We start from the raw sequence: 14,239 nt of genomic DNA, 5'->3' as shown, positions 1-14,239 counted from the left end.
CTTCAAGCTGGCACTGGACAAGCACCTAAAGTCAGTTCCTGATCAGCCGGGCTGTGGCTCGTACGTTGGTTTGCGTGCAGCCAGCAGCAACAGCCTGGTTGATCAGGCGCTGATCCACCAGGAGGCCTGGTCACAGACCGGGCCGCGGGGGCGTTGACCCCCGAAACTCTCTCCAGGTAAACTCCAGTAGTGTACTGTATATTGTAATAAATAGAACAGAGAAAATCAGCTCTAATAAACATTATTTAGGCATGCATACTGGTTAAAGAGCCTGTCGTAAGTCCAAGTCATCAGTAAATGAGCATGTCACTAAGTGAGGAGAGGCTGTATATAAAGGAGAAGGGGTTACTAGCCCCTTGCTCCAGGCATTTTAGTCGCCTCTTATGACATGCATGGCTTACGGAGGAAGAATTCTGTTCCGCTTTCTCGTGGAGATTAGAGGCAATATGTGGTGTGAATATTATACAAAGAATTCAGATCATGGAGATTAGAAGGTGTGAAGTTATCAAAAGTACAGTCATGCCCTACTTTACGTAATTTTGGCTTACGTCAAATTCGCCTTTACACCACTTTTCTAGAGTAAATTTCAGTTCAGCGAATGTCAATAAGTCCGATTGTACATTACTCAGCAACGTCACCTATGTCATAATTTTTGTATTCATTATTTTTTAAGGTTTAGTGTTCTTTAAGGTTTAGCTCTTACAAGTTATTTACACTAGTTTTACAGTATTTGTCATCATTTTAAGGCATTTTTAAGGTATTATGTCCAGTTTACATCAAAAACCAGGTTACATCATGGCTCTTGGACCCAATTAACCCTTTGAGGGTTTTGGTCGTACTAGTACGTCTTACGCGTAGGGGTTTTTGTCGTACTAGTACGCATAAATTCTAGGGGCCTCAAATCTCACAGGAAAAGGCTGATAAGCCTAGATGTGAGAGAATGGGTCTGTGTGGTGGGTGTGCGCAGTAGGAAAAAAATCTGGGACCCAGTGGTGCATTGTGGGAATGCCATCATAGTACACAATTTCCACCGTGCCCTGTGGTAAGAAGTTCCTCACTCCTCGGCGAATTGGGACACTTTTGTTCCCCAGTGACAGTTCTAATACAGATGGAAGTGACAGTGAAGATGAGTTTCAAGGTTCTGGTGAGGTTTTGACCGAAACTAATGACCATAATATGGGTAATAGTGAGGAAAACCCAGACAACCCACAGCCTTCCACCTCTGGTGCTGGGCCATCTTGTTCACGTTCAGTTGTACCAGAATCAAAGAGGAAACTCCTATTTTCCAAAATCCCAGACTCAGATGTGAGCATTGGTGATGATAGTGATAGTGATTATGAACTACAAGCTCTTCAAACTTGTTCCAAGAATGGAGGAGGAGGAGGAGGCAGAGGAGGAGGAGGCAGAGGAGGAGGAGGCAAGAGGAGGAGGAGGCAAGAGGAGGAGGAGGCAAGAGGAGGAGGAGGCAAGAGGAGGAGGAGGCAGAGGAGGAGGAGGAGGAGGAGGAAGAAGAAGAGGAGGAGGAGGAGGAGGAGGAGGAAGAAGAGGAGGAGGAGGAGGAGGAGGAGGAGGAAGAAGAAGAGGAGGAGGAGGAGGAGGAAGAAGAGGAGGAGGAGGAAGAAGAAGAGGAGGAGGAGGAAGAAGAAGAATACATAATGATAACAATAATACATAATAATAATAATACATAATAATAATAATCATAATAATAAATAATAATAATAATAGGTAATAATAAATGTTCACCCATGACAGTAACAAGATAAGGGGAGATAACATCTGATAAGTGCTGACGTTTGATGAGGGTAAATGAGGGTAGAGCTGATGCCAAAAGATGAGATAAACATCTCCCTCCCTTTGTTTTTGCTGGTATACTAACATTTCTGTCTATTTGCCTGTCTGTCAAGCTCCCTGTCTATCCGTCTAGCTCTCTGTCTCAGAGAGCCACAAGACTGTGTCATCACTTTTACTCACATCTTCAAGCAGAGTATAGCACTTTGTCTGGGTTTCTTGGGTTATCCTAGGTAATTTATACTATGTATACTTGTATTTATGTGTACCTGTGAGACAGATATAAAAAGACAGATAGAATGAGGGAGAAAGATAATTAGATAGAATGGAGGAAGGGAAGCAGCATCCGACCCCATTGTTTTGACAGGCGGGAGGGGGGAGTGAGTAATGAGACAATATGTCATTTTGACAGCTGCCGACTCCTGGTAATTTACGCTATGGAGGAGGAGGAGAAGGAGAAGGAGGAAGAGTAGGGGGAAGTGGAAGAAGAGGAGGAGGAGGAAGAGGAGGAGGAGGAAGAGGAAGAGTAGGAGGAAGAGGAATAAGAGGAAGAGGAGTAGGAAGAGGAATAGTAGGAGGAAGATTAGGGGGAAAAGGAGGAAGAGGAGGAGGAGGAGGATGAAGAGTAGGAGGAAGAGGAAGAGTAGGAGGAAGAGGAAGAAGAGGAGGAGGAGGAAGAGGAGGAGGAGGAAGAGGAGGAGGAGGAAGAGGAGGAGGAGGAAGAGGAAGAGTAGGAGGAAGAGGAAGAGGAAGAGGAAGAGGAAGAGTATGAGGAAGAGTAGGGGGAAGAGGAGGAAGAGTAGGGGGAAGAGGAAGAAGAGGAGGAGGAGGGTGGAACACTAGTACACTGGTACTGGTACACTAACATTTCTGTCTGTCTATTTGTCTGTCTGTCAAGCTCCCTGTCTATCTGTCTATCCATCTAGCTCTCTGTCTCAGAGAGCCACAAGACTGTGTCATCACTTTTACTCACATCTTCAAGCAGAGTATAGCACTTTGTCTGGATTTCTTGGGTTATCCTAGGTAATTTATACTATGTATACTTGTATTTATGTGTACCTGTGAGACAGAGATAGACAGACAGATAGAAAGAGAGAGACAGATTGAAAGAGATAGAATGAGGGAGAAAGATAAAACACCATTGTGTATGACACCATGTTTCAGAGTTCCACAAGCTGCAGAACTAATAGGAATATGTTCAGTGACTGTATATTGGTATATATATTATAGAACAATAATAATAAACAATGTTTTGTATTGTTTGTTTTTGTAAATAAGTTTTGTAAACAATATATTGATAATTATGTTTGTGTGCTTATTGTGTTGTATACAACGAGTGTATATATGTACATTGCACCTTACTTTGGTCTCATAGGCCACATAAGTTATGTGAAAAAATAAAATAGTGAAAAAAACAACAAACCTTCAAATACAAGTAAACTAAAGTTTACCGGGTGAGCAGCACTCGCCGCTGTTGCCATACGCGGCTCATTTTCTGCAAACTTCATGCATCCATATCTCCGTAAGTATTGATGGTAAATTTTTTTTGTTTATCCTATAATGTTTAGAAAAAAAAACTCTATTTTTTCATAAGAAAAAATAATTTTTTTTTTTTTTTAAATTTGGCCGACCCTGAGAAGGAGTTTCGGAGAGGGCCTGTCGACCCTCAAAGGGTTAAAGATATAGGGTGGGGTATGACTATAATTCAGAGGGATAAGGAGGGGTTATTAAGGTATTTAGTTAAAGAGAATGGAGCAAAATAGGATGACTAAGAGGCTACTGTATATAAATCTGGAGTGGAGGAAATGAAAAGTAGGCATCATCTAGGAAGAGGTGAAGGGAGAGGGTAAAGTTTTCGAGTGTTACTGGCTTGAACTTCCAACAGACTTCTGTGAGCGTGTTAGATTGGAATAAGTGTAAACAAGTAATTTTTATGACCTGATGTGCTGTTGGTGTGTGAGCAAGCTAACATTTATGAAGGAATACAAGGCAACTAGTTAGCAGGATTTAAGTCCATGAGGGAAGGAGAGGAAAAAAAAGGACATTGCCGGCACTCTCATGGGTAATCTGAATTTTTATGTCAGCACACTTTTTGGCAAGACAGTAAAAAAATGAATGATGGCAAATGCATTTTCTTTTTTGGGTCATCCTGCTGTGGTGGCAAATGGTCACCATGGAAAAAAAAATAAAAATTGCATTTCACAAATAAAAATAACTACAATTAATATTAAACATACCAAAAATTAAAAGCAAAAATGAATGTGGAGAGTATTGATAACTTACGTTAATAAAGGTAGTGGGGTCCACACAATACAACAAGGGTAGCGATGGTGTTTATGATCCATTTTCCCAATGAGATCTGGATTTTGAGATGAAGTTCCACTCTCAGACATCACAATGTAGTGCCGGTGATGTTTGTGTGAATACAGGAAACCTTTCTACAACTGGAATAAAGATTTTAAGGTTAATATTTTGTCTGCTTACAATATTTATATTCAATATATGTAGTACAATAGCATAGGAATGTGATGACTCTTATCACTTACAGTATACAGGTACAAACATTCCATGTAATAAAGGAAGAAAAAAAAAGATTTGGTTGGGAACCCATCTTCAATAAAACGCACTTTCTCTGCTAAAAGTTGATCAGCCATCATTACAGTACTAACTTCAACCAAAAAGTTAAAACAGAATAGGACACATACCTGCCTGGGCCCAGAATAAAAAGGCAAGTGTTTATTGCTGTGTGGAATGTATGAGGGATAGATTGGGAATAATTTTGAAGGCTCCAGATGAAATTCTATTGAGTGACAAGATATATGGGCATGTTTCCTTACACTTGCTGTTCATCTTCACCAGCAGTAAATGGATACATTTGGCCACATGGAAGTTGAAAAAAATTTGGGCCAATAGATATACAGCGGAACCTCGGCTTACAAGTTTAATCCATTCCATGACCTTGCTCGCATCCCGATCTGCTAGTATGCTGAGTCAAACTTCCTCATTTAAATTAATTGAAATGCCATTAATCTGTTCCAGCGAAATTCCCGCTCTGGGAGGCAGAACAAAAATACTTCAATATGATGCTAATATCAACTCTTTAGCTTATTTATTTATCAAAATTCATCTAATATGACATATTAAACAATATAAATAAAATGGAAACCTGATATATACTCAATATGTGACAAGTGGTGGCAGCCATTCCGTACCTCAAGCAGCCACCTTGTTGTGGGTCAGCGGGGGAGACCTCCCACCATCCTGCCACCCCCGGCACTCCCGACACCACCATCCCAGCTTCGTGAATATGTGTTCAGTTCCACTTCTCTCCTACAAGCTGTGTTTGTGAACTGTGTTTTGATCTTTTATTACCATATCTTGCATCTGCCAAGCAATCATGACACCTAGTAAGCATACCAGTGTTGCTGACTTACTGAATGACTTGGACTTGGACTTGGACTTGGACTTGGACTTGGACTTGGACTTGGACTTGGACTTGGACTTGGACTTGGACCTGACCTGGACTCGGACTCGGACTAGGACTCGAACTTTGACTTTGACTTTGACTTTGACTGAATGACTGAATGACTGAATGACTGACTGAATGACTTGACTGACTGACTTACTTGACTGACTTACTGAATTACTTAAAGTTAGACTTTTCACTGAAGAGGACCCCAAAACGGTGTCTAGGACAGCTGATGCCTTACCGTCAGTTGTATAATGTACTGCAGGGTAAAATAGAACAGAAATCCATTACAGAATTTATGCACACTCCAGTACAACCACTGACTTCAGTACCAGAACCTCTACCATCCACCTCAGCCCAGTTGGACCACAGCATAACTCTCCACTCTCTTCACAATCATCCACAAACACCAGCACCCACAATTTAAGGTAAGAAATACAGTGGACCCCCGCATACCGGACGCCTTGCATAACGGACAATCCGCATACCGGACGCTTTGATCGCTAAAATTTTGCCTCGCATACCGCCCAAAAACCCGCTCAGCACCCTTCGTCCGAGACGCGTCCAATGTGCGGCCTGAGCCACGCTCACATGTTCCGCCGGTGGCATTGTTTACCAGCCAGCCTCCGCGGTAACATCCAAGCATACAATCGGAACATTTCGTATTATTACAGTGTTTTTGGTGATTTTTTTCTGGAAAATAAGTGACCATGGGCCCCAAGAAAGCTTCTAGTGCCAACCCTACAGCAATAAGGGTGAGAATTACTATGGAGATGAAGAAAAAGATCATTGATAAGTATGAAAGTGGAGTGCGTGTCTCCGAGCTTGCCAGGTTGTATAATAAACCCCAATCAACCATCGCTACTATTGGTGGTACAGCTGCTGCTGCTGCTGTACCACCGTCAGCTGCTGCTGCACTGTCAGCTGCTGCTGCTGTACCACCGTCAGCTGCTCCTGCTGCTGTAGTACCGTCTGCTGCTGCTGTAGCATCGTCTGCTGCTGCTGTAGCATCGTCTGCTGCTGCTGTAGCATCGTCTGCTGCTGCTGTAGTATCGTCTGCTGCTGCTGTAGCATTGTCTGCTGCTGCTGTAGCATCGTCTGTTGCTGCTGTAGCATCGTCTGTTGCTGCTGTACCACCGTCAGCTGCTGCTGCTGTAGCATCGTCTGCTGCTGCTGTAACATCGTCAGTTGCTGCTGTAGCATCGTCTGCTGCTGCTGTAGCATCGTCTGTTGCTGCTGTAGCATCGTCTGTTGCTGCTGTACCACCGTCAGCTGCTGCTGCTGCTGTAGCATCGTCTGCTGCTGCTGTAACATCGTCAGTTGCTGCTGTAGCATCGTCTGCTGCTGCTGTAGCATCGTCTGTTGCTGCTGTACCACCGTCAGCTGCTGCTGCTGCTGTAGCACCGTTGTTGGTGTGGCTTATTGAGAATACCAAGAAACAATTAACCCCAGAGGATTTGCCACCCAGGATAGCCCAAAAAAGTCAGTGTCATCGAAGACTGTCTAACTTATTTCCATTGGGGTCCTTAATCTTGTCTCCCAGGATGCAACCCACACCAGTCGACTAACACCCAGGTGAACAGGGAAAATGCCTGGAACTAGTGCTCATATTGGTGAATTTAGAGCCAGCAAAGGTTGGTTTGAGAGATTTAAGAATCGTAGTGACATACACAGTGTGATAAGGCCTGTTCTGGAAGAAAATGCCAAACAGGACCTACAGTACTCAGGAGGAAAAGGCACTCCCAGGACACAGTGTCTCATCAGTCATTGCTGCATCTTCAATAAAGGTAAGTGTCATTTATTCTTCATTTAGTAGAGTAGTACATGCACAATATATATTGTGCATGTACTACTCTACTATTGTGCATGTATCCTTCTCTTTGTGTGTAGGAAAATGTATATTTCATGTGGTAAAAATTTTTTTTTCATACTTTTGGGTGTCTTGCACGGATTAATTTGATTTCCATTATTTCTTATGGGGAAAATTCATTCACATACCGAACATTTCGCATAACAGCCAGCCCTCTTGCACGGATTAAGGTCGCTATGCGGGGGTCCACTGTACTATTATTTCTGTTGCAGTTATAGTCTTAAGCAGTAAAAACAACATAATACATCACGACAATGAACTGCAATTATATATTCACTTTTATTTTTGTAAGATCTGGAGGTCTAAAAAAAAGTGTTTGAGGGGGAAGCTCGCATCCTGAATTTTTGCTCGTATCCAGAAACAAAAAATGGACTGAGCGGCTGCTCGTATCCTGAAAAACTTGTATGGTGGGGCACTCGTAAGCCGAGGTTCCACTGTATGTGGCAACTTCTTGAAGTAGTAAGCAGTATTTGGTTATGAATGAATCCATTTGCCTACATAATTTGGGTTGTAACAAAGGAGATGATTGGAAGGTGAACTGTCGATTTCTGTACATTATGTTAATCCACTATATTTTAGCTAGTAACATAACAATTGATTTTCAAGAGAAATTATGTTATTACTGATCATTCCCTCCAAGGAAGGATATAAAAATAAAAATCATGGTGATTAACCCTTTCAGGGTCCGTGCCGTAGATCTATGGCTTTATATTAAGGGTCCAAACCGTAGATCTACCCCATGAGCTCAGCTCACTCTGATAAGCTGTGAGTGGTAAATTTGGGCATAGATATGAGAGAATACATTTATGTGGTATGTGTGCACCACATAAAACAAATCCTGCAGCACACAGTGCAAAATGAGAGAAAAAAAGAGAACGTAATTTTTTATTAAAACAGCGACTTTGCAGTGTTTTTTCGTATGTTTTTTATACTTGTATTTGCAATTTCTTGGTCTCATTTGATAGAATAGAAGATATATTACAGAAATAGAGACGATTTTGATTGGTTTTAGTACTGAAAATGGCTTGAAACTGAGCTCAAATTAGCGGAAATGTTGAATTTTTGACAATGTTCAAAAGTAAACAAATGACCTCACACATCTAATACACGCCAGCTGGTGAGTCTAATATATGTTCACAAATGTGCTGATATTATTTATACAATTAATACAATATTGCATGACAGTAAATCTTCCATTTTTTGGTTTGAATAAAAAATCAAAATGGAATTCATTTGTAAAGCCTGAAAATGTAACTAATGAACAGAGGAAATGTTAGTTTAGTGCCAGGAATGCCTGCATTGTTTATTCTGGACCCTATTTTTAAATTGGAATATTCAGAACTTTGCATTAAATTGGCCAAATTACCAATTTTCGATCACTTTATTTTGTAGCTGAAACAGTTGACGTGGCGATTTCTTGTGCTCAATCAATAGAAATAATACTAGTGGAATAGGTAAGAATTTGGTCAACTGGAATAATGTAATTGGCCTAAAATGGGAGTCAAAGTAGGCAAATTCACCAATGCGTAAATATCGCTGATACATCAAAATTTGCGAGAGCATAATTTCATCAATTTTCTGTCAAATTTCATACTTTTTGTTTTATTACCTTCAGAAAAAGCTTCTCTACCATTTCATAAGAAAAAATAACAAAATTATTTTTTGAAAATTCTTGGACCCTGGTGTGCACTTTGAAATTTGGCCTCTGGACCCTGAAAGTGTTAAAACCATCAAATCTGCAAAAAAAGATTTATCTGCTGTAACTGACATCTACTAAGGAGACATCTCACTATCCAGTGGCTTTTCCAATATAAAGAACAGAAATAACAGTATATATAGTGGGTGAGATCAGGTGCTGCAGGGGTTTAAGGGCAGAGGTTGGTGTGTCCTCCATGGGTAGGATTGGTCGGGCAAGTATTTTCAAAATCTCAAAAAAGATCTATGTCACTGTGGCCATTGTTGCTTAGATAGATCCATGTCTTAATCATACAAGACAGGTGTCCTGTAGCTCAATTGCTAGCGCACTCAGCTCACACACTGAGGTCTGGGGGTGTTTCCATAAAGATACCTGCTGTCCCTGTTCACCCATCAGTAAGGTATCTGGGTGTTAGTAGGCTTGTGTGGATCGCATCCTGGGACAAAACTGACCTAATTTGCCTGAAATGCTCTACATAACAAGAAGCTTTCTATACAGTGGACCCTCCGTTTTCATCAATCTCCGTTATCGCCGATTTTGGTTTTGGCCGACTTTTTTATCGATTTTTGGGTTCCGTTTTCATTGATTACCTCTGTTTTCGTCGATCGTACGGAACCTATCCAATGTCCAGTGAGCAGACAAAGCCACCTCCCACACGCATTCTCAGCCAGTATAGCACTGTTTCTTGGTGAGTGAACATATCCTGCCAGGTCATACAAAACATTTCATAATAATCCATTGTTTTTGCCACTTGTTTATTGTGTGTGACTGCTAAATAAGCAACCATGGCCCCAAAGAGAGCTCCTAGTGCCAGTGCTTTGGTAAAGAAAGTGAGGAACACTGTAGAACTGAAAAAAAGAAATCCTAAGAAAATATGATAGTGGCATACGCATTGCTGAACTCGGGAGGATGTACGGGAAGTCGCCATCAACAATCAACTCCACTGCGGCAAAGAGAATAGAAATCATGGAAGCTGATGTTGTGAAAGGGGTGAATGTGATAACCAAACAGAGATCCCAAACAAGTGAAGAAGTGGAGAAATTGTTTTTGGTGTGAATCAGAGAAAAAGAGTTAGCAGGGGATAGTGTTGTGCAGTTTATAATTTGTGAAAAGGCAAGGCAGTTGCATGATGATCTCATAAAGAAACTGTCTGAAACAAGTGCTTATGTAAGTGAATTTAAGGCCAGCAAAGGCTGGTCGAAAAATTCAAGAAGTGAAGTGGCATACACAGTGCTGTAAGGCACGGTGAGGGTGCCAGTTCAGACAAACAAGCGGCTGAAAAATTCATTCGGGAATTCAAATGTTATGTAGAGGCTGAAAAATTCCAACCCCAACAAGTGTTCAATTGTGACGAAACAGGCCTGTTTTGGAAGAAAATGCCAAAGAGGACCTACATGACCTACATTATGCAGGAGGACAAGGCACTCCCAGGACACAAGCCTATGAAAGACAGGCTAACTCTCTTGTTGTGTGGTAATGCTAGTGGGGATTTCAAAGTGAAGCCTTTACTGGTGTATCACTCTGAAAATCTCAGAGTGTTCAAGAAAAAGTGCTGTCAAGAGTAAATTGTGTGTGATGTGGAAGGCTAACAGTAGGGCATGGGTCACTAGGGAAATTTTCCTGGAATGGTTCAATGAAGTGTTTGGCCCGAGTGTGAAGAAATACCTCGTGGATAATAAATTGCCACTCCAGTGCCTCCTGTTAATGGACAATGCTCCTGCTCATCCACCAGACTTGGAAGACTAATTGTCTAAGGTACTAACACCACTTCTCTCATCCAGCCCATGGACCAGCAGATCATTGCAAACTTCAAAAAACTGTACACCAAAGCAATGTTTCAAAGGTGCTTTGACATAACGTCGGACTCTGAATTGACCCTAAAAGAGTTCTGGAAGAATCACTTCAGTATCTTCCACTGCATAGGCCTCATAGATAAGGCTTGGCAGGGAGTGACTTCCAGGACGATGAACTCTGCCTGGGGAAATTTGTGGCCAGATTGTGTCCAAAAGAAGGATTTTGAAGGGTTTGAGGCTGACCCTGTCGACACTACACCTGTTGTGCAATCATTTGTGGCATTGGGGAGTTCCATGGAGGTTGGTTGAAAGAATTGGTGGAGGACCACAATGAAGAGCTAACCACTGATGAGCTGCAACAGCAATAGACCACAGCTGAGAAAATTGCTTCAGAGAAGGATGAAGAGAGATGGAAGAAGGTGCCTTCTTCAAAGATTAAGGATATTTATGCAATGTGGACTAAAGTGCCTTCATTTGTGGAGGAACATCACCCTGAGAAAGCTGTTGCAATCCATGCTGGTGACTTTTACGATGACAATGCCATGTCCCATTTCAGGCAAATCTTAAAGAGACGCCAGAAACAGAACACTCCGGACAAATATTTTGTGGCATTCAAAAACAAAGGAGGGAAGTGACCCCGGATAAGGACGTGGTACCTAGAGTCCTTATGGAGGGGGATTCCCCTTCCAAACAATAACCTATCCTCCCTCTCCCATCCTCCCTGTCTTCCTTCCAGCAACAACAGCCTTCAATAAAGGTAAGTGTCATGTGTAATGTTCATTCTTTTGTGCATGTAACTTTATCTTTAACCCTTTCGGGGTTTCGGCCATACTAGTACGGCTTACGCGCCAGGGTTTTTGACGTACTAGTACGCATAAATTCTAGCACCCTCAAATCTTGCAAGAGAAAGCTGGTAGGCCTACATATGAAAGAATGGGTCTATGTGGTCAGTGTGAGCAGTATAAAAAAAAATCCTGCAGCACACAGTGCGTAATGAGAAAAAAAAATTTTGACCGTGTTTTTGGTTTAAAACAACGACTTTGCACTGTATTTTTGTATGGTATTTATGGTTGTATTTAGTTTTCCTGGTCTCATTTTATAGAATGGAAGACATATTACAGAAATTGAGATGATTTTGATTGGTTTCACAATGAAAAGTACCTTGAAATTGAGCTCAAAGTAGCAGAAATGTTCGATTTTTGCCAAAGTTCAAAAGTAAACAAATCTTGCCACGCGTCCAATACACATCAACTGGTGAATCTAATATTCTTTCACAAGTGCACTGGTATTATTTATACCATTTCTACACTAATACAGTAGTCTACATAACAGTAAATCTTCTATTTTTTGTGAGAATAAAAATTCAAAGTGGAAAGCAAAAGAAATGTAAGAGGGGCGTGGGGATGTGACTAATGAACAGAGGAAATGTTATTTTAGTGCCCAGAATGTCTTTCTTGTTTATTCTGGACCCTATTTGGAAAATGGCATCTTTTGAAATTTGTGTGAAATTGGCAAAATTGCTAAATTCTGACCACTTTATTGGATAGTTGAAATCGGTAAATGGGTGGTTTCCTGTACTCATTCAATAGAAAAAATGGAGTTCTAGATTAACAGTTATGATTTTTGTCGAATAGTACACTGGAATTGGCAGAAAATAGGGCTCAAAATGGGCAAAATCGCCGATGCGTAAACATCGTCGAGACCGTTAACTTTGGGAGAGCATAATTCCGTAAGTTTTCCATCAAATTTCATACTTTTGGTGTCATTATGATCGGGAAAAGATTCTCTATCTTTTCATAGGAAAAAATAATTTTTTTTTTAAATTTTGGCGACCCTGAGAACAAGTCTCTGAGAGGGCCTGGCGACCCTCAAAGGGTTAACATAAAAAACAATTTTTTGCTGATACTTCTGGGTGTCTGGAACAGATTAATTCCATTTACATTATTTCTTATGGGGAAAATGGTTTCAGTTTTGGCTGATGGCTCTGGAAGAGATTAAACACGAAAATCGAGGGTCCACTGTATGTCATGATGTCAGCTAGGCCTGTATACCTTGTACAGTAGGGCCCCGCTTTATGGCGTTTCACCCTTACAACATTCCACTTATACAGTGGACCCCCGGTTAACGAACTTTTTTCATTCCAGTAGTATGTTCAGGTGCCAGTACTGACCGAATTTTTTCCCATAAGGAATATTGTGAAGTAGATTAGTCCATTTCAGACCCCCAAACATACACGTACAAATGCACTTACATAAATATACTTACATAATTGGTCGCATTTGGAGGTGATCGTTAAGCGGGGGTCCACTGTATAGCAATTTCATATTATGACCAAAACTTGCTATACAACTCCCAGTCTTTCTAATACAGCATGCCCCACCCAGTTTGTTTACATTCTCCATGAGCACATCTCTATATTATGTCTGGAAACTTTCCAAAATTTCAAGTGTTTTAAAGTTATTGCATATTTTATATGTACGTACTCTGATAATTATATTTATGTGTACCTGTACCCAGGGCTGGATTTCAAGGAGGGGCCCCCCGACCAAGTGATGAAAAATATTATGACACACATTATACTGAGAACTGAATAGAGTGCAAAAAAAGAGAAAATGTATGCAAGAGTTTGAATTGTGGTGGGAATGTTATGTCGAGTCATCTGATCTCTAGTGTTACATCATCAGCGCGAATGCATCATCAGCTGCAGGACGTGAGGATGACTCACAGCACATCATCATCCTGGTTGTGCAGGGCATTGCAGTATGAATGACTGCTTGATCATGGTCAGTATGTGAACAATAGTGTGGTAGTGAGGACGAAATACGGTTAGTGCTCACTGCTCCGTGTTATGGTTATTATTGTCAGAGTAAAAAATTATATTCTGGTATTGAAAAGGATTTGTTTTATTAACCCTTAAACTGTCCAAACGTAGATCTACGTTCACTAGCGTGGCGCTCCGAATATTTTGAAAAATAAAAAAATCGTTTTTTTCTTTTAAAATGAAGAGCACATGTTTCTACACGTTATAGAAGTAAACAAAAAATTTTAGGGTCAGCACTTACCGAGATATAAGACCGTGAAGTTGGCACTGGATGCTCAACTGTCAGCAACATCGACTTCTGCTGCTTGCAGAAGTGTTGCCGATATACCTTTTTTTCTCCTTTTTATTTTAATCTATATATTTTTTATGTTCTGATAATTATAACTTATAATAGTTCTTGTAATTTCATAGCCAATCTTTGTTCTGACACTAATATTAGGTACTGAAATAGTGCTCAAATAGTCACAATCACATTGACAGGTGAACATTTACACCTGCCTGGGTTATTTACTATTGTCTAGAAATATATACAAAATATTTATAGGTCCCAGCAATGTTTCAGATACCCTGGCATATACCTTGAAGCATGTTGTTATGAAAGGCATCCCTATACTGTTGACAGCCCAGTGACATTTGATAAATGCCCACTGCTCCAGCTAACCCTCGCTGTATTTGTTATCACTGTTACACACAAACATGTCTCGTCTCTCTGTCTATTTATCTGTATCTGCCTGTCTGTCTGTCTGCCTATCTCTCTCTGTCTAGCTGTCTGTCTGTCTGTCTCTGCTTGTCTGTCTTT

At 40.9% G+C, this 14,239-nt stretch overlaps 1 protein-coding gene across 4 annotated transcripts in view; it reads right to left on the bottom strand.

Annotated features, from left to right (window-relative positions):
* LOC138851582 (transmembrane protein 222) overlaps positions 1 to 14,239 on the bottom strand; it is a gene marked incomplete at its 3' end in the record, with an annotated part of 91,591 nt that overhangs the window by 38,501 nt on the left and 38,851 nt on the right. For all 4 annotated transcript variants that reach the window (XM_070080833.1, XM_070080830.1, XM_070080831.1 and 1 more), the window contains 1 exon segment: positions 4,075 to 4,235. In XM_070080833.1, coding sequence (XP_069936934.1) covers positions 4,075 to 4,184 — 110 coding nt within the window.

The sequence above is a fragment of the Cherax quadricarinatus genome, unplaced genomic scaffold, assembly GCF_038502225.1.
Source record: "Cherax quadricarinatus isolate ZL_2023a unplaced genomic scaffold, ASM3850222v1 Contig1086, whole genome shotgun sequence".
Taxonomy (NCBI): Eukaryota; Metazoa; Arthropoda; class Malacostraca; order Decapoda; family Parastacidae; genus Cherax; species Cherax quadricarinatus.
This window is presented reverse-complemented; position numbering and strand designations above follow the sequence as displayed.